Genomic DNA, 21,472 nt, shown 5'->3' on the forward strand with positions numbered 1-21,472 from the left:
CTTTGTCCTCACTCATAGAATTACCTAGCATGTCAAGAGGGCAATCAGAGCATATTTTGAGCACTGAGAACTGTCTTCCCCAAGATGTTTTCAGGAATTGTTGCTATTATTCCCCACATCACAATCAGGAAAAAAAATACAATCACTCAACTTATTAACAATACCAAGCAACTTTGTTTTGTGAATGCCTCCTTTGTGCTAACTCACATCCCAGACCTGTGTCTGCACTCAAAGAAAAGTGGGGCTTCACCTTTCCCATTTCTGAGTAGTCTGTTCTTCTTTCCTTATGCTGACCTTGAAAACCTAGGTGATCTTTCAGAAAGAAGCCCAGGTGAACCTTTTTAAAGGTGCCTCAAAGTCATTAAAGCCTAGCTGACCATGGCCCTGGTCTTTTAACTCTCCCAGCATTTCCCAAAAGCAGCCTGTTTATCTTGTAGGCAGCAGATTACCTGTTCTTGCAGTGCACTCTATTCCTGGAGATGAGCTAACACCTAATTCCCCCCACAGCTCCCAGCCAAAGAAGAGGAAAATTAGTTCTTTTCCCATTATTGTGAAAGAAATCTTATACTCATTTGGACTTTAATTAAATTTTATCCAGACATTATCTTTCCCTTTTTCTGTTAGACAATTTTCTCAGTTTCCTGGAAGGGTCCCAGAGTCTGTGGTCTTTCTGCTAATTTTGCCTGTAATTTATAAAAAAACCGTGAACAGAAGTAAATTGTCAGCAGCAAGAGGTTGCCTTGGGTCTGCCTGAGCCAGAGCTCATTCTGCCCTCCCTGAGCTGTACCTAGGAAGGTGCTGCTCACACCCCAGTGCTTTGGCTCTGCCTGAGCAGTGCTGGCACTGCAGCAATGCTGCCTCTCCAGCATTCCTCCCTTGCCTGTGGGCTGGGAGTGGGCCAGACCTCGGCAGGGGCCATTGCCAGGACAGCAGATCCAGCTGACCAAAGGGATATTCCATGTCATTCTGATGTCTGCTCAGCAAGGAAAGCTAAGAGACAGGAGGATGCAGGAGGCATTTGTTATGACAATGTTTGTTTTCTGTGATAACTGCTGTGCCTGCTGAGGCCCTGCTTCCTGGGTACTGGCTGGCCAACTCCTGCTGATGGGAAGTAGAGAATAATTATTTTATTTTCCTCTGCTTCCATGCACAATCTTTGCTTTTATTAAACTGCCATTATCATGAGCCACAGGTTTTTTCTATCTTATTTTCTCCTTCCCTCCTCATCCTGCTGAAGATGAGGGAGGGATGGAGTAACTTGGTAGGCAGTTGGGATCCAGCCGAAAACAGGACTCTCAAGGTGGGAAGGCTGTTCTCACCATAGTTTCATGTGACAGAATTCTGAGAGATTAATGCTAGGCAGGTTTTCCTTTCTTTAGAAGTTACTGGAGGGCAATTCAGACCTGGGCCATAAGCCAGGTGAACTTTGCATATTTCACACACTGAACTTGTGGCAAAAATGTTGGAATGCTTTAGAATGAGCTGATGCCTTTGGAAAGTACCTGGAGTCATAAAATGATATGTTTTCTCCTTTAGGCTTCCCAGAAATACAACAGAGGTAAGCCTTTGGTAGAGAATAAACAAGAGAAAAAGAGGCCAAATTTCCCCCCTGATCCACAAGTCTAATGTTATGATTAACTTCAAGTGAAATAGCCTTAACTGTAGAGAAAAACAATTATTGCTCAACAGAATACTTAGAACTGTTCCCTCTGGTTTAACAGATATCTTTTAAAGCAAAGAAAACCTGAAAGAAAAAAAGTTTTGTGATTTGCTACATGTTTTTGTCTGACTTCCTAAGCCCTAGGGACAGAGAATGAGATGTCTCATACTTCTAACCTTGTACAGTTGTAGGATGATTCCTCTCCTTCATTGGAACTGGAGTCATCCCACATAACACAGGGCAGCTGAACTGCCTCTGGCAATTGGCCATAATAAAGGATCACACAACTACCATCATATGAGAACATCTCCACTGGCCATGAATTTGAGTGTTAGGGTCCCATTTTCAGAAACAGTTTCCCTAGCTTGCAAGAGCCTAGCATTCAGAGAAGCAGAGTCCTAAGGCTAAGGAAGGATACCAAATGAGTAGCCCTCTTTGGACTAGCATCTGCTTCCCAGTGGGAAAACTTTCTTTCTCTCCTTTACACTGTATATTCTTTCATAATATGCTTTCAGGAACTGCTGAACTAATCAAAGTAATCTCTCTGCAAAGGCATGTATACCAACACCAAATCTAATGAAGCCGGAAGACAGCTTCTATAATGTCTAATTTACTTTCAAAAATATATATTCTGTGATTTGATTACTCTGCCAATCATATTACAGGCTCCCTTAAACTGCCAAAAAAAGTCGGTGCTTCCAGACTACCTGGAAACAAAATATTTTCAGTGCATTAACTCATTGTTAAGATAAGAGGGAATAAGGAAGTAAAATGTCACTTGTCTTCCAGGGAAAAGGAGAACTTTATGTACAAGCTGTACGTAAGCAGATTGAATGTTGGCATTGTCCAAAACTAAGACATAAAGCAGAAAACTAAGAGGATCTAAGCAATGAAAATGAGAATGTCAAGTCAAAGATCACATCTGATCTAGTACTTATGCTTTTCTTGAAGATTGTATGTCTGAAACTTTGTCTTATCAGTTTGACAAGATCAGGATGTAACTGTGCAACTCCTTTGAGTACAGAGTTTATGCACGGGAGACCTACCATTGTCTCATTTCTCTGCATGTCAATCATTTCTGTACTTTCTGCTCTACTCCTTGATAAACTTCATTTGGAGATAGTACAAGCCTTTGCCAGTTTCACATTGTGGCTTTCTGTAATGGCATCTCCTGACTAGTAGTAAATTGCAAAATTATCTTCCGAAAAGGTCCTGCCCCCCAAAATGTCCATTGTTTGCTGCAGCATCCTTATGGTGCAAGCACTGTGCATGCACAGAAGGGGTGATTTAGAGATCACATTAATAGTCTTTTGAAGCTTGTACATTAATGTCACATCCACCATTGCCCTGATATTCATGTGTCACAAAGAGAGACAGAAAGAGCGCGCTCTACAAAGTGACCACAGAATCTCAAACACTGGCAAAGGTGAAACTAGTCAGTGGATCAGCCATCTCTGGGTGCAGTTCTGCCACAGCTGGTTTAAATCTGGCTTGGTTGCATCTACTAACACTGCAGAGCACAGACACTTGATGAAATCTGCCTTTCACAATGGACCTGCTAATAATTATTCTTAGGGTGTCATGGTTTGAGAACCTGTAGAGTCTAAGGAGTGTCTCTGCTGGTTAATGTTCAGTGGCCTGGTGACAACAAGGATTGTTTCTGTCCTTAAATGAGTGTCAAAAGGATTGCTTCCCTCCTTAAATGACCATTAAGGGAAACTGCAACACTATAGACGAGTGCCTTTCATTAGAGGCTCGGCTCCCATTCACACAAAGAAATGCAATCCTTCAGTTTATGGTTAGGTACTGCAGGTGTTCATTTAAGGAAAGGTACATGTGCAGAGAGCTGGGGGAATGCAGTTCCCACCATTACTAACACAGCCTTCTCACAAAGGCTTTCCAGTAACAGTTCACACCATCTATTTTTAATACCAACTGCAGTGAAGATAATAGCTTGCATCAGGGTCATTTGGACAGTGGGTGGAAGGCCTAAACTCTGTGATACTTAGGCTTCAGTATCTGCTAGAAGAGTTTTTTCACACACTGTGCCTAATTCTCTGTTGCAATCAAACTTCGCTTTACAACAGTCATGGGCCTTCAACTGGGAATTCAGCAATTCATGTCTTTGCACAGTGGAACGTAAAGCCAGATTTGTGTGAATGAGAATCTGTTCATGTGTACTTTACCTAAACACAGCTGGAAAGAAAGCAGGCAACTCATGAAACAGGTGGATATTTGCTGTTTTCCACCTAAGGTATTTGTGCGGGGCTTTTTTGGGGGGTTTTTTTGTTGGTTTGTTGTTTTTTTTTTAACTAAAGAGCAGAAAAGGATGATGTCAGATTTCAGATTTTATCCCTATGTTTTGTTTATTTTTAGAAGTAGACCAACAAACAACCATGACCTTAATTCTACAAGGCAGAAGTGCATACAAGCACATTGTTAAATATCAGAATCTATTTGAGTTCTGACAGTTTCAGTGGAACTGTACACATGCATCTTCTTTAAAAGCAGACTACAAAAACTAACTCACCAATATGGTGAAAAAGAACTGTATATTTAAGACAGATTGAACTCCACCTTTTTAGTTCTTTGTCTTCATACAGTGATAGTGGGAATAGCATTAAATTTCAGACATAAATTGGTCAAAGGCAAAACAGAGATACCAGCACTTACAAGTGAGCATCAGTTTTATACTGTCATTAAAGTGAAGCTGGAATCAGATGGAACAAGCTGCAAACTGGGCATGTGCAGACTCTGCCCTCTCCTGTATTTAAATGGAAGCCGCTGCTGCTGCCCTTTGCTGAGCTGATGGACTGAAGCAATCTGAAGCTCTAGTGAGAAACTCTGCACTGCATCTCACACCATTCCAAAGAATCCAATAACCTGCTTCACACACACAAAGGTAAAGTGGCTGGCTTAAATTCAGAGGACAGCTCTTCTGTCTTGGTTTTTGCTTAGATTTTGTTCACCTGAATAATCAGCCCAATCAGAAGAGGATCTTTTTTTCCCTCTGAGGACACCAAGAGCACCAAAACTGTGGAGTCCCACAATGCATGGAATGACTCAGAAGCCAATGCCTACACACGGATGGATCTGCTTCTTAGAGCCCCAACAGTAAGTGTTTTCTGTCACTTAAAGCTGTAGCATGGTCTAGATCTCTGGCAAGGCTGGCATTTATAGCACTGTAAATGGACAGTTAAGGAGCATGTACACATTTTATGCTGTAATGTAATAACAACATAATGAAAACTTATAAATCTTTTTATTGCTTTAACTATTTATTTCATGCAGAAAGGGCTACACAAGCAGTGTTTTTCAGCAGAGTTGCATGGGCAGAAGACAGGCAGGAATGTCTAATGGCAAAGTGCATCAAAGATGCTGCAAACTATCAAAACAAGATGTTCTTGTACATTAAACTGCTGCTTAGCAGTTCAAACACAATGCTCTCTTCTGTTGTTATTTAGGGTGGAAATCCCCATAATTTCTGTAATAATCTGAAAGTGCAGTGGAGTGCTTATGTAAATGTTAAAAGAGTTATGTGCAGTTGCCCAAGAAAGTTTTTTGGAAGGTTTTCTCAGGTAAGTCCTATCAAAGCTCCTTCTGAGTTTTTATATACTAAAGAGAAAGACATTTTCCTTGGAAGTGTGAAGTCTGTGAATCTGTTGTAATGACACTTGAGGATGGAATTTTTTGTCTGCTAAAAATTTTCTCCATCTCACCCCACAAGCCTGAACCAAAGGAATTCAGAATTCCTCTTCCTGGCTTTGTCTCTCACCATGTGCTGTTTTTACTAAAGTCTGTTTAAAAGTTTATAATAAAAACATGAACCAATCTAATTTTTAAAGTTTTTAAAATCTATTTTTTAATAAAACTTGGATATCTGCAGTATATTACAAAAAAAAATAAACAAGGAACTGTCCTGAGCCAAAGCACTTAAAAGGCTAAATTAAATGGATAACAGGTGAAAAAGGATAGCAGAAGGTAGCAGGGAGGGAGAAAAGGGACTGGAGAGTGCATGGCAAAATGGAAAAGGATTCTGGGGACACAGTGATTTACACTGGAAAATTAAAAATTGATCTTTTCCATGTTCTGCTGAACATTCTCATTAGCTGTCTCTTTCCCTCTCCGTAGGTCAAGTGTCTGTATCACCAAAATTTTGCATTTTAACTTGACACAAAGGCTGGCTGAAGAGAGTTTCAGGAATGAAAGCAGTGTGTGCTGCTTGTGGCTGAGATTAAATCCGGAAGATAGGATACAAAATCTGCTATCCAAATTGCTCAACAGGGCAAGCATCATCCATGGAAAGCCCTGCTGTCTACTGGAAAGAGGGCTTAGCAGTCAACGTCACCCTGCTGAAACCATAATTGAGGGGGATTACACTCCTCTCTGTGCTGCCTGTCATTGCAGGGCAAGTGCCCACAGAGGCAAGCTCAGAAACCAGAGAAAGGACCTGCGAAGGAAAAGGTGCTATCACTTGTTTGAGGCCTCTTGTAGAAACACCACACGAGGAACCCCAGGAAATTACAGTGTTTCTGGTCAGATAGTTTTTCTAAATTATGTCATTTGTTGTAATGTAAAAGGCCTGACATAGGTTGTATAAGTCATACTGTGTAAATAAGTGGCTTCCTTACCTGCATTTGTAGGAAAATTAGGAACAAAGAAACTTGTTATGTTGCCAAAGTTCACATTGGACTTCCAAAACTTGCAATGTTTTGGAACTGGCTTCTCTTCTATTGTAACACTATTCCTGCAAAATCAGTGCCTACAGTTTGAAGTTAGAGGAATTCATAAAAGCAACCACATAGCACTCCTCTTTTCTTCCCCTTTTTGTTATCTTGTTTTACACCAAATTAGATACAATCCTTCTGCCATACTCAGGCAGAAGTAGTTGAAAAAATGTCTTTGACATAGTTTTTTCTGCTCCTGGCTTTAGAATTGATGTCATACAAATCAATCAATCAGAATCAGCACTGAAACATGTTCAAATGCCCAAATGACCTTATGATGATTTCTTCTTTCCGTGTAGCTATAACTAAACCTGATCTTATAGTCTTGCTATTGTGAGACTGTGAGAAGTAGGCTATATTAGATATTATTTTCTATGAGTATTTGCTTGTAGGGCCTTGCTCCTACCTTCATCACTGTTAGCTTTAGTAGGACTTCAGAAATAAACATCTCCAAGTCAACGGTACTTGAGATATGATTTTGTTTCCTCACTCTGAAAAAGAACAGATTTTTTTTTCTCAGTAATAGCTGAATTCCAGTTTTGGAATGCTGTCCTTTTATCACTTATACAGAAATACTTTTCTCATGCTATGGTGATGTGTGTTGGACTTCAGAAATGGTGTATCTTCAACTAGAAGTTATTCAGAGGTTAGCTGGTTTGGTTCATTTGGGTTTTCTTATTTAATCAATTATTAATTAAATATTTAGAAAACATTTTCTTTAGGAAACTGTATGATAATGGATTCCCAAGACAAAACAGATACAGGCATCAAATATTCCTGGGTTTAATATCTGGTCTAGACTTCCTTCTTACCTGGACAAATCACTTAGGAATCATGATTTTGGTTTGGATTGCAAAGGAGTTCCTTTATCCTTTCAACTGTCCTCAGATTAGTGTCTTGAAGGGTCTTGACAAACTTTACAGTGAAATACAAGTTCTGCCCTATGTGCCTTAATGAATCTGCCCTGTGGCTGATTAATTGTTACTCCTTCTCTGCTTGCACCAAGCCTTAGTCTGTCTCTTCCTTAAGAAGCAAGCTGGTTCCTCAGATTGTCCCTCAAGGAAGAATTCTGTCTCCCTTGCAAGCAACTGTGGCAGCAGGTCATAAATATAGAATAATGAGGCTCCATATTGTGCTGCAGCAAGGATTTAGACATCTTAATCTATAAAACATTTGCTTTTCTCCAAACTCCCAGAAAGCATCTCAAGTTTGCAAGTCTCATGCAAGTTTACTGCAGGACAACTGAAAACACAATTCTGTTTTAGCTGTTTTGTTGGAGGCAGTACACAAATATTCCTTTAGGGAAAACAATAAGCATTTTAAGAAGGCAAACTTCATTAAACCTAGCTGCTTCCCCCTACTCTAGTGCTTCCACAAGGACACACTTAAACCTGCCAGAAAGAAACACATTGACACAGAGCATCTCCATAACTTGACTCTGCATCTGCTGAGGCAAATGACAGAGTAGGATTTAGCAAAGGATTACAACTATATATGGAGGATTAAAATTTGTGGAGGACTAAGATTTTCCTTTCCAATGAATAATAACACTGTTTTAGGGTACAAACCAATTATTAAGACTCTTCTTAAAATTAAATTTGCACATCACTGTTTCTTATGTACATTTGGTATCTATGAAATGCCCAGCCCTGGCTAAAGGAGGCTGGTGTTTTGTCAGGGATGCTTTTCTGACCCAGTGTGGCACTTCTCAAATTGATTCTGCAAAACTGTAGTGTAAACAAATAATAAATGATATGCCTTCCAGAAATCAAAAACATGAATTCTTACACAGCTCTAGCAAAAGGCCTGTTTTCATATGCACCCAAATGAAGTTATAAAACCTGCTTTTAATCTTGGCTAAAGGCTGAGAGAGTTGTGTTTGTTGAGCCTAGGGAAGAGATGGCTTTGAGGGGACCTTAGAACAGCCTTCCAGTACCTGAAGGGACTACGAGGGAATTCGATGGGGAAGTTTTACAAGGACATAGAGATAGAACAAGGGGTAATGTGTTCAAACTTGAAAGAGGGTAGGTTTAGATTAGATATTTAGAAGACATTCCTTACTGTGAGGATGTGAAACACATTGCCCAGGGAAGCTGTGGATGCCCCATCCCTGGAAGTGTCCAAGGCCGGGCTGGATGGGGCTCTGAGTAACCTGGGATAGTGGAAGGTGTCCCTGCCCATGGCAGAGGTGTTGGAACTAGAGGATCTTTAAGGTCCCTTCTGACCTAAACCATTCTATGATCCTATGAACCCCCAAGACCCTCTCCCCAGGGCTGCTTCCAATCCCTTTTTCACTTAGCCTCTATTTGTGCTTGGAATTGTCCTGACCCACACGGAGGACCTTGCCCATGGCCTTGTTGGACGTCATGAGTTCTGCATGGTCTGACCTCTCAAGCCTGTCCAGGTCCCTCTCCAAGATGGAATCTCTTCCCTCCAGCATATTGACACAGCTGGGGGTCATTAGCAAAGCAGCTGGGAGTGCCCTCGATCCCACTGTCCATATTGCCAACAAAATGTTAAATAGAGCTAGTCCCAGTCTAAATATCTTCATTATGAGGTGCTTACAGAAAGAAGAGTGAACACAAAACATGCAAGGCAACTCTGCTGTGCATTATCACTGCAACCAAAGTAGTTGTTCAGAGTATTCTCAAAGGACAAGTACTACAATATGGATTGCAACAGGGGGATTTTTATTCTCCCCTGCCAACCAAGTACTTGTACTGTGTGATGATAATAGAAGACAGAATAAACAGGGCTAATGCACTGCAGAAACTAAATAGAGAAAGGCTTTGGGAATTATCTGATTTCTTGATTATCATGCTGACCTGATTTTCTCAAGCACTATCTTTTTCTCCCTGTTCTTTCTTTTGATTACTGCAGAAGGCAGAGGGCTGAACTCGATACAGGCATGTATTTTTGTCTTCTCCTATGGAAGCTGTGTGTATGTATGCAACTTAGTGAAGGATTTGAAGTGCTTAGTGCCTGATCTAATGCCTTCTTGATCAACTAGTACCTTTCTTTGACGTAAAAAATAATAATTGTATTTCCAATGAAAATAGTGAAACTACTTTTTTTTAGTAAGAGATTTTTATCTCTTAGAGAACAGCTGAGTTGTAGCCTCTGGTAAAAATTCAAGGCCTACAGGAACTCCACACTGTAATGCTAATTTATTCCTTTTGCCACACCTTTTCCTGATCATATCTGTAGTTTTATAATTTATGCCCTAGCACCGCTCCAGTATAAATATTATTCTTTTTTTCTCACACTTGACACTTTTATTGATTCTGAACTTGTTTCATTAACAAGTGATTTTAAAGTCTTCTAATTTCCCTTAACTAATTTTGCCTCTCTTGTGATTTCTGTCTATTTATATTTATCTTTCAAATTTTTCCTTGTCCTTAGTGCTCCACAAATTTAATACAAATTAAAGACACTTTGATCTGTTCTTCATAGCCAAAACAAACTCCTTTAGTTGCTTCAATTCTATTACATTGATCTAGTTCTGATTAAATGGATAGCTACAGGGAAAAAACATCAGAGATCTCCATTCCACTAATAATCATAATTAACTCCCTGCAGAACAGCTGTTTAAAAATGTTCTAGCCACAAGACTAAGAAGAAATAAAACCAACCCAAACCAAAGAACACCTGATCTCATTTTCTTGAAAGAGTTTTATCTCAGACTCTCCCTATCCACTTGCTATTAGTATGGGATTATTTTTGTTAGTTAGTTTACTGGCAGCGTGTTGAGCACAGCAATTTCTAGCTGGGCAAGATGCCCATTGATGGTAATGATGTTATGCCAACTTCCACTTTGCTGCAGGAACCTGAACTATAAATGCTGTGATACTGTCATTCAGTTAGTGCATCAAACTTAACATTTTGCTCCAATTACAGTAACAGCCAGAACTACATTTTCTTTCTCTAAAATCAGAGTATTTGTCCAGCATTTCATTGCTGCTAATGTAGAAACCCAGGGAGTGCACTCTGGTGGTTGAGGATTGCTGTGGGCAGATCTTCAGCACACAAAGCAATCTCATCCAGAATTCCAGGCACTCCTGGGGTTCACCTCTTGCTACTGGCACATTGGTTTTAAATCCACATTGCCTGTAATAACCTCAGCCCAACCTCACAGATGCATTTAGAAGTAATGTCCACTTCTATTGTCCAAAAATACCCATTTCCAATACTGCAATTTTCAGTCTTGGCTACTGAATTCTGCTGTGAGTTATTAACTGATTAAAACACAAATGCTTCAGTCAAGTGGTTTATGAAATACTTCACAGAGAGAAAAATACCTTGATTCAGGCAGACCAAAACCAGAACTGGTGTGGAAACCAGGCATAAGGTATAAAGGAATTGTGGTTTAGTTTTTCTGATCCTTAATTTAGTTTCCAAAAGACTCTTATTCAAGCTGCCAGGCTTTTGGTAATCAGCTCTTGAGGCCAGCTCAAATTGCAGTGTTATTCAGTGGGGGAAAATGAAGTGGCCATAGTGCTAAAGGAGTAAATGCCTATTTATCCATAGAACATTTCTACTTAGAGAAGTCTAGTCTGTGATGTCAGAGGACAACAGAAATTGTACTTCACAGATACAGAAACTTTCCTGAAATTAAATATATAGGAAGTTTATTTGTTGTTAAATACTGCATTACCTGATATCAGATGCAATGAAACAGGTCCCTTCCTGTGTCTTTTCTCCTCTATGTCCTTATTTTTCTTTTGGGAGAGAATAGGTTGCTTTTCTTCACCAAAATTCTATATTGACAGTAAGCATACAAACCATCCTTTGCCTTTGCACTGCTGATGGCATATTTATGCTCCAAAGATGATCAACAGTAAACGGAATTTGAATGTATTCTGACTTTTTTTGCTTGTTGTCTTTTTGCACTCTTGACCATTTTCCCTTCCAGAGAAGCACATTCCAGCTTATTCAGAAAAGTTTGGCAATATACCTATGACCTCTTATTTGCTCCACAGAAGATGACAGTGCAAGATGCTCCTCGTGCCTTTCCCACAGTGGATGTTCCAGACCATGCCCATTATACAATTGGAGTTGTCATCCTTCTAGTGGGGATTACAGGAACTCTGGGTAATTTCCTGGTCTTCTATGCTTTCTGCAGGTACGTTTCTTTTGAAGGTCTTTTTAAATATTCAAATGTATGAACTTGACCTGTGTGCCGCAAACACAGTCCAGGAATAATGTCAGACTTTTTCACTGGCAGAGTAAAATGCACCAAGAGACATTGCTGCAGGAAAAGTGGCAACCTGCCATTTCCCTTTGACTTCTTACCATTAATCACAGCCATAGCAAAATTGTTAGTAGGATTGCAAAGAACCACCTAGATATTCCAAGCTGAAGAAATGCAGTCGAAGCAGAAATGTTAGTGAATTTTTTTCTACTGGCCGTGTCTGCATTGAACTGGGCTGGTTTGCACCTCTGTACCTCATAAATCTGCTCTATAGCTGTTTCCTTCCTCCTGTTTCATATTAGTAGCTTCTTTCTTCCCCCCACTGTTCATAGTGGCCATGTCCCATTTTTTTTCACATTTTCCATCACTTGGCTTGTTTCCTTTTAACTGAAGCCACATTCCAACTTTTCTATCTGAGGGAAATTGGATCTCTGACAATGTCATATGCTCACCATTCCTGTTCACTCCTCATTCTCTGTCTGATTTGTCACACTGAAGCAGAGCATTGACATGATGTTCAAGCCAGTAAACTTCTACTATTTGATTGGTCTTTAGGCACAGATGTAACAAACCAAAATAACAGCAACAAATTATAGGATAATTTGGCTGTGCTAACTTAGATCACTGGAGTGTAGATGGAAGTTGTCTTGGTCTCAAGCCTGTACTTATGGGCAGTAGGTTTCAGCACATTCATTCAGAGTAGAATGGCATACTTAAGCGAGAATTGCTGTGGCCTTAAGACGAGCAAAGGTGTTGGCATGCAGATCAGGCATGTGAGGATGAAGTACATGAGCCAGCTTAGCTCTTTGGATGGTCCCATACAGGAAATCCAGTTATGGCACTTTCACTTCAGGACACAGCTTGTCTTCATTTGAGGTGATACAAAGAAAGGGATACTGATAGCTAAGTAACAAGTACATCAGAAATTCAGAAAACAGTTTACATGCTTATAAAGCAGCCTCGGGTAATGACAAACCATAAGAGAACCAGCTGCCTGAAACAGAAATGTGTTCAGTGACTTCACAGACTACAAACAACCCATAAGCACTTACTAATATATCCTTGCTCCTAAATTGACAGAAAGGGGTTGGTGGTCCTAGTGATTGATTCTGGACCAGGGCAAAGAGCCATGGTTTATTCACCTATTTTTCTATTATGTCTAAGACTGTAATTGAAAAAGGAGCTAAGTAGTTACACTGAGGCCCAAAATGAAGAGCTCTTGGTTGAGTTTTCATGTGTACCCTTTAAAACATGGTAGTGTAATATTATGAATAACAAAAGCAGGCAGAATACACTGAAGGCTGCGTATTGCTCCTTTAAAGACTGAGTTTGGGCCAGTGAAATGAATGTCACACGGAAGAACTGATGTGAAACAAAGTGCTTGATGTGGTTCATAGTGAGTTTGCTTAATCCCTCTATTAGGAAGCCACTGTTGATCTTTTCAGCAGTGGAAACTACATGCCCCTTCTCCTGCTTAACACTGCCCAGATCCAGACATCCACAGTGTACACCAACTCTACCTGTTAATCGTGGACATGCAGTGCACTGGTTGGAATATTTAAAGAAGTGTGATTTATCACCCTCACTGAGCTGGTTATCAAACAATCCTGTAAAATGCACAGGAGTATAAGGATGTAAAACTGGGCCTTGCTTGTGTTCTGTCATGAGGGAAACAAGAAGCACTTTGCTTTAGCTTACCATGGAGTGTTCCTTGGGATTTGTGAGCTCACAGGAAGGAGTAACAGCATAATTAACAGTGCAGCAGTGTTTAGCAACATTTCTTCTGATCTCTGTAGGAGTAGGAGCCTTCAGACTCCAGCCAACATACTCATCATCAATCTAGCTGTTAGTGACTTCCTGATGTCCATTACACAGTCTCCAGTTTTTTTCACCAGCAGCCTCTACAAACACTGGATTTTTGGTGAGAAAGGTTTGTATATATATTCTAAGATTTTACTATGTTTGTTCTTACCATAGTGGCAGTAAATCTCAGAGTACCCTCAGGTACTTTTGCAATTTTGAGACCATTTCTCAACATTGTTTCACTGTTGACACATTTCATTGAATATTTGTGTCTGTGTGCAATAAATACACTGCTGTCATGAGAGGGAAATTACATTAATGAGACAGATACAAAGGCATCACTGGCAACAGGAGGCACAGCACTTCTTGCCACTGCTCTTCTCCAATCACCTTATGACTGTTAGAGTCCTCTGACAAAGAAGCAGTACCCCTCAGCACACCAGCTTAAAAGCCCTTCTAAATTACCTGTGCTGGGACTTGCACCTGACATAGTGAGGCAAGAAGCCTGGAAAATCTGATTTTTCACAACAGAAATTCAACACTTCCTGTAGCGTAGTAAGACAATATGTAATAAAGGTGCTTTCATTCTTCCAGTATAACTGTTATAAGAGGAAGACTAGTCTTTGCCTCTTGAACACCTGTTGAACACTGACAGAAAGGAAACTCAGAAGTAAAATTGCTATTTTGATATCTGATGACCAAAAGCATATTTTTATTTTACTTCCATTAAGTGCTCATTTGTATACATGTTAAAACTAATCCAAACCACTGTTTTTAATCTTTAGGTTGTTTAAACAATTAAAATCACTCATTAATGTATTCATAGTCTGAATATTTACTTCCACTAAATTACTCATTAATATATTCATATTTACTTCAGTTTTGCTGCCCTTGAGGTATGAACAAGTGAAGCAACTATATCCCATTGTTAAGCAAAACAGCTGCTTCTATGGGACCTGCAGCAAAACTGGAGTTAAACAAGATATTAATGTAGTGCTGAAATGATCCCACTAGAAACACCAGAAATCAATGAGTGCAAATATGTTAAGTATCACTGTCTCCAGCAATTGATGCAAACAAAATATGTGAAGTTTATCTCCATGGATAATGTAATTAGCAAGACAGCAGCTTTGAAGTAGCATTATAACTGCAGGAAAGCTCAACTTTCACTGCTTTACAAATTCCAGAAGACATTAGTTGATAAGAAACACAGACTTGAACTCTCCTAGAAATAATTAGCATGGGTAGATTAATTTCACTGCTACTTCTGTCATCTTCATTGCAAGGCTGTGAGCTGTATGCCTTCTGCGGAGCTCTTTTTGGCATTACATCTATGATCACTTTGATGGTGATTGCCTTGGACAGATATTTTGTCATCACTAAACCTCTGGCTTCTGTTGGAGTGACGTCAAAGAAGAAGGCCCTAATAATCCTGGTAGGAGTCTGGCTGTACTCTTTGGCTTGGAGTCTCCCACCCTTCTTTGGATGGAGTAAGTGAACTGCAATAAAACTTTTTTGCCCTCATAGTACTGGATTAAAGACCAGTTAAAGGTACAGAAGAGGGTTGAATTAATAGCTCATATATGAGGTTTGAGTAGACCAATTTGAAAAAAAAGAGATGAAATACATGTTGAAACTGAAAGTCTCTAATCAAAAGAAAAGTGGGCATTACAGCATATTATGTGACAGTGGCACTTTTCCTTAAGCACATTACTTGCTCCAAAAAGGACAGCAAATAAATTCATCACAAAAATTTACGAAGAATGCACCTGCTCATTATCCCATGTCTACTTCCATTGAATCAAATTTAACAATATATAAGTTCAATAAATGTATTTGTGTTATTTCTGATGACTTTTCCTCCCCAAAAGTGCTAAGAGAGCAGTGTCAATCTAATTCTTTCCATTCACATAAAAGAGTCTGAGCATTTGTGCCAGGTGATTTTCAGTAAGTCTTGACTGTGTTTTGCACGGACAAATTGCACTTAGTTTTGCCCACGTTCTCTGTTCACTCATTGGTGTTGTCACTGGCTTCCAATAAGCATGGCATTTAGTAGTAACTAAAATGCTTTTGTAAATGTGAATTTCACACATGGAAATTGGAACATTCATACAGCACCTTGATCATTGCAATTTGTGACAAAGCGAGTTTCTGTTATTCTTCCTCACTGGAATCTGCCTCACTACCATTAAGTTTATTTCCTACGGGTCACCAGATGCAGTCACTAAGTTAGCATGAACTCCTCATTCAAAACCCCAGCCCACCATTATGCTCCCTAATTCCTGAAGAGAATATGTCTGCCAGCTGAGGTGAGAACATAGACATTTTTGACTAGTAAAGGATGCAACAACCAACTCAGTTACTGTAGAATTTCAGCAGAGTTTTGTTATTGTCATATTTTTGCTATTCTGGTCCTCCCGCTAAACATGAAGGATGCTTAAGCAAGCAACTGCAATCCTGACAGAAGCAGACTTCAGTTGAGTGAGGAGCTGTTAGAATAACAAAATGACAATCTAGCCTCAGATTATAGATTTTCAGTTGAAGAAGGTGGAATAATTGCTTGAGGGGTGTTATTATCTTGTAATTAGATTGCAATAGTGCCCACAGTATGAACTCTCACACTGTAATTAGATGCATTTGAGAACATCTGGTGCAATATTTTTAAGAGTGGAACAGAAAATATCAGCATAAACAGTTACAATTAAAATTCCAAAGTAAAAAAACATTGCTATTGCAAATTTATTTACTTAACAGTTTGAAACAGTTCCTTTAAAAATAATACATTTTATTTCAGGCAAAACATTAGGTATGGGTTTTTTGGGTTTTTTTTTTTTTACTTCTACTCAGCTTTATTTCATGACAAAATTATTTGGTCTACACAATAAATCTTTCTCTTTTGCCCATTAAATTTCTCTTATCTGCATATGCTTAGAAAAGTGGTACCTAGAGCAATTGGTTTGACTCCTTAGGAAGACAACAATTTGACAGGAAATTGAGATATTTAAAAATGATACAGGTCTGGTCCTAGACCCAAATAAGTATTTGAATAGATTCCCTCTGACTGTGATGAGTTTTAAACAATATTCAAGAGTGAAGCAAAATTACTCAGTTTTCTGAAGCCTTAGACTGCTAAGCATAAATACATTAGGGAAACAAAATAATATAAAATATAAAACTTCTTTACATGAAGAATTGTGTATCCTTTTAAACCCTTTTTTCCCTTTCAGAGAATAATACTAAATCCCATATTATTCTGAGTGTCTTCTCTACTTTCTGCATTCAGAATAACATTCACTTCATGGCTTAAGCCTGTCTTCCTTTCTAGGTGCATATGTTCCTGAGGGTTTGCTGACTTCCTGCTCCTGGGACTACATGACTTTCACCCCATCAGTCCGTGCCTACACCATGCTGCTTTTCTGCTTTGTCTTTTTCATTCCTTTGATTGCTATCATATACAGCTATGTCTCTATCTTTGAGGCTATCAAGAAGGCCAACAAGTAAGTAGCCATGAGTCCTAAATTTTTATTCTCATTTTTAAGTGACTGTTTGTTTTCTTTAAGAAGAAAATTGGGATGTTTCTCACATTTATTTTGTCAGCACAACTGAAAGAGAAAACCAAATGAGAATTTTGTCAATTTGGTAAGACATATGATTCTCTGAATTTAGGCCTGAGCTTATCAGTGTATTATCTAATGACATGGAAAAGGGTTAAGAAATTAACCAACCAGAATAAAAACAAAAGGGACCTCAGAAACACCTAATGACAGTGCATCAATAACCATTTCACAGAAAAATAGATGGAATTGAACTAAAAATTCAAATAAAAAATAAGATTAAAGATTTAATAGCAGGACTGTGAAACAAAAAGCTATTGCTTTAAATGTCAAGGGCAACCTGCCACTCCATGTGCCATCTGTGGGTACCAGTGCCATAGATCCCAGTGGATCTGGTCACTTAGCTCAGAAATACAAAGTGACAGCAAGGCAGCAAAACAGGACCCAGGGAAGCAAAGACTCCTCTAAGTGTCTTTAACTCAGCAGCATTCAGTTGGCTTGAACACCTGCTTTATGTGGAAAATCTTTCGGTACTTTTCTGCTATTTTTTTTTCATTTAAACACATGTGGATTTTCCCACTGATTAGTGCAACGGAGGTACATCGAATTGGGAAGGATGCGTCACATACTTGCATTTATGTGCAACAAAAGTGCATGAGTTTTAGCCTAAAGTAGCAAAGAGTAATTGTTGTCCCACTTCATGAAGCTATCTGCTCACCTCCCTACCTCTGTTTTTTGCTGTTGTATGTTTATTTTCCCTAGGTCTATTCAGACATTTGGATGCAAACGTGGAAATAGAGAGTTCCAGAAACAGTATCAGAGGATGAAAAATGAGTGGAAGATGGCCAAAATTGCACTGATCGTCATTTCGTTTTTTGTCATTTCCTGGTCACCATACTCTGTTGTTGCTCTGGTAGCTTTTGCTGGGTAATTATAAATGTCTTAGCAAAGCAATATTCAGTGAAAGCATAAGATGTGGAACTGTAAAAGACAGTGAAATGTCAAAACTACTTAACAATGAAAGTCAAAACTACTTGTCACATTTGACATCTGAAGCATGTCCAAAACATTCATATATTTAGGAGTGATATTTAACAAATGGGACACATGCTGACTAATTTTTTCTTAGTTTGACTTTAAGAAAATTTTAAAAAAACCAAGAGATCAAAAGAAAGAAAACAAGAATATTATTTCTAGCAACATAAACTGCCATGCTGAAGATTTCTGAATGCATTCTCTATGCTAGGATATTTGAACTGTTGGAACTTTATTTAGCAGTAAAATGCTAAATAAAGCACTCCAAAAAGATCCTCCCAGGGGCTGATTCTCTTTTTTTTTTCTCTACTTCTTTAATATACCAAAAAAATATTTTTTGTGTGTGTGTGTCACATCAAACTGCTAAAATTCCTTGCATGTATATGAAAATTCAAAATTAGTACATACATGTGTTGGAAGCTTTGTGATGCTGGATATAAAAGACCATAAACATAAATCATCAAAGCATGTTCTTTATCTATTTGTCACCATTTTATACAGTATTTTCAATGGAAGCATGACAGTATTAAAACATTTAGCTTGACCCCAGATAGTTGATGCACTCGAGGCATAAGTAATGGATTGGGAATCCAGATGCCTTGGGTCTGTGTGGTTATTTCTCCCACCTTAAGATGTGAATTTTCCTGTGCTTCAGTTTAGCCTCTCTAAAATGTGTGTGACTGTCTCTTTTAGGAAGGCTTGTCACCTGAAAAACCTCAACTGGATGATTCCTATGACAGTACAAAACACTTCTCTTTGAATTTTTCAAGTCAGAGAGAAAAAGTAGGTGTTCTTAAAATTGACACACAGCTCAAATTTACTTACTATGAAGCATTTTGGGAGACAAGGGTGATTTTTGTTACACACCCAAGAAAGCCACTGCAGGGCTTTGTCTTAACTGCTTAGAAAGGCAGTTTCCTAAACACAGCACCTCTAAAATCTGAGGTTTAAGAAGAAAAAAGAATACTGAGGGAAGTGGATCCTCTCCCTTTGTATGCAGACAGGTGATTCCCAGCTGCCATGAACATTTTCTGTATGAAGGTAAACACGTTCCTCACTCAGAAACACAAACCCTTTGCGTGTGTCCTAGTGTCCCATTTCCTGTCAAAGGGGAACTTAGGTACTGGACATCCTCCACTGGTGACATATGACCAGTTAGACACAGAGGAGAAGCAAGGCAACACAGAAATGAAACACAGCTACCTTGCAGTACTGTAAGAGACCTAAAAGAAACTCAGTTAGGGGATGCTTTAAGCTGACCATTATGTAAAACTGTTGTGCTGTCACATACAATTCAGCATCTGCCTTAGGAGGATCAAGTACCTGCTGAACTTGACTTCTGCTCCATGTCTCACACTCTCAAAATCTGAACACATGAATAATTTTATAATTCTGCAGAATGTTAGAAATTAGCAATTTTAAATGTTCCTTATAAAGATATCTGGGGAGCAACATAGCTTCATTCAGATTTTTTCCATTTCTGAGCTATGTCTTTTAGGCAATTCTACTGGGATTTTTCAGATTAATAACCAAGCCTGGATGTCTTCTGTGAAATTTTATTGCAAGGGACTCAGATAAAATCTTGCTGCATGCTACATATGGGAGGCAGACATGGAGTCTGTGGCTATAGTCTAAGACTAAAGAAACTCATCTGACAGAGCAACAACATCTGAAAAAGGAAGGAAGAACCTAAATTCCTTTAGACCATATTTTGAATGGGGAATAGTGAGGTAGCACACAGTCATGCTCACTAATATTTTTGGTCCACAGGTTGCATTTTTTGGGAATTATTAGTTTAAACATAGGAATGATTCGTTTAAACAGAAGGCTTTGCCACTGTTTGTTTCTGTTAGCTGAACTCTCCATCAGCCTTCCCAAAGCATTGTCTCAGCTCAGGGTCAAAATCTCCATTCCAGTAAGGTCACACTGTATGCTATCCAGAAAATGTGAAGATTTATACCTCTAATCAATGTTTTCAAAGTATGATCAGGAGAAACCATGTTAAATATTGCACGCAGAGAACATCCTTATCAGGGCAAAGCCTTAAGAGGTGAAATGGCATATCAACAGGCAGCTAATAAAAGGGTTCTTACACTGCAATTGGCAAACCACTTCCACCTCATCACCGAGCATATATATTCCCATAGTATGATGAGAAACTTCCTCACCAGGATGGTGAGGCCTTCCTAAAGGCTGACATTGTCCCTAGGTTAAACAGTGTGGGAATTACCACAATCCTGAGTCATACTAGTGAAGTACTGCCAGAAAAGACCCAAAATCATATTTCTCAGAAATCCAATTAGACTGATGTTGATCTTTACAGGCAAAGGATGTACAATTTGTTCTCTCATTGTTTTGGTACAGAACTCCTCTTTAACTCTCCCTAGAGCCTTAAAGCACCGTCTTAGCACTGTATAACTGCATAGACAATGCAGAACTCAACAGTAAATATATGGTGTGTTTGCATTACTCTAGGTATTCCCATGTCCTAACACCATTCATGAACTCCATACCAGCTGTGATTGCCAAAGCTTCTGTCATCCATAACCCCATCATTTATGCCATCACTCACCCCAAATACAGGTAAGTTCACTCCTACAAGCTATGTTTAATATAGAAAAAAAAAAATCTGAGAGTAAATTTGTCATGTTTAGGTCTAGTACCAAACTCTCCTTCACCTGCTCATTTTAACTCTGTAGGACAGCCTTGCCCTCCCCAGGAACACTCCTCAGTACCACAGAAATGTCAGTGGAATTTGTAGTTGGAACAAACTCCTGAGCAGATGGTAGTTAAATATGTTTATGGATACTGATCTGTATTTACTTATTGCACGATAAAAGATGGAAACCTTTCCATCTCAAAGGAAAGCACCATATATTTGGGCACTGTTGCAAATAGCACTGTTACATTGTTACATTAACCAGGCCAGTGAGAGAGGCAATACAGTGAGCCAAACCACCCTTCCCTGTTTTGTGAATCCTCCTCGTGTTTCTCCAGGCTTTCATACTTCAGGTAGTATTTCCTCTGGCAGGTAAAATGAAGGGTCATTACCACTCCAAGTTCAGGTGCAGGCAGTGAGATTTGAGAGATGGCAGCAATGCCACAGATAGACTGTTCTTTCACCACTTACAAAGACCTACTGTGGAAATGAATAGAGAAGAGGTGGGCAGGAACATCTTAATGGGGAAGAGGAAAGGTAGGCCAGAGTTTCCTAACACTGCATATGAGCAAAGTAGTACAGTAATATAAATGCACATTCTGTGCAATTCTACAGATAGCCAGCAAACAGATGTGTAAGAGGAGCTAGAATAGCTGCTTAGGGGAAGATTAAAATAATTCATTATGTAGTACTTCTGCGAGGTTCAGTTTAAAGGGACAGAATTTTATTTTTGTCCTGATTAAGCTGAAAGCAGATAAAACATTGTTTTAATAGCTCCCTTCAGTTCCAAGAGTTATATTTTAATGCCCTTATCCCTGCCAAGCAATAAATTTGAGTTCTGCA

General features: G+C 39.1%; 2 protein-coding genes across 20 annotated transcripts in view; one reads left to right on the top strand and one right to left on the bottom strand.

Moving 5' to 3' along the window:
• WAPL (WAPL cohesin release factor) overlaps window positions 1–21,472 on the bottom strand; it is a 133,363-nt gene that overhangs the window by 93,954 nt on the left and 17,937 nt on the right. The gene's annotated exons all lie outside the window — the stretch shown is intronic.
• Window positions 1–21,472, top strand: part of OPN4 (opsin 4) — a 41,733-nt gene that overhangs the window by 13,636 nt on the left and 6,625 nt on the right. For 3 of the 19 annotated variants that reach the window (XM_064430125.1, XM_064430124.1, XM_064430123.1), the window contains 8 exons: window positions 4,619–4,774; window positions 5,125–5,238; window positions 11,367–11,509; window positions 13,375–13,508; window positions 14,668–14,871; window positions 16,707–16,878; window positions 17,698–17,862; window positions 20,446–20,553. In XM_064430125.1, coding sequence (XP_064286195.1) covers window positions 4,748–4,774; window positions 5,125–5,238; window positions 11,367–11,509; window positions 13,375–13,508; window positions 14,668–14,871; window positions 16,707–16,878; window positions 17,698–17,862; window positions 20,446–20,553 — 1,067 coding nt within the window. In that variant the 5' untranslated portion in view covers window positions 4,619–4,747. Of the gene's footprint in view, window positions 1–3,747; window positions 3,915–4,036; window positions 4,775–5,124; window positions 5,239–5,791; window positions 6,196–11,366; window positions 11,510–13,374; window positions 13,509–14,667; window positions 14,872–16,706; window positions 16,879–17,697; window positions 17,863–20,445; window positions 20,554–21,472 lie in introns of those variants that run through there. The other 16 variants (XM_064430115.1, XM_064430114.1, XM_064430113.1 and 13 more) reach the window with 13 other exon arrangements.

The sequence above is a fragment of the Passer domesticus genome, chromosome 8, assembly GCF_036417665.1.
Source record: "Passer domesticus isolate bPasDom1 chromosome 8, bPasDom1.hap1, whole genome shotgun sequence".
NCBI lineage: Eukaryota > Metazoa > Chordata > Aves > Passeriformes > Passeridae > Passer > Passer domesticus.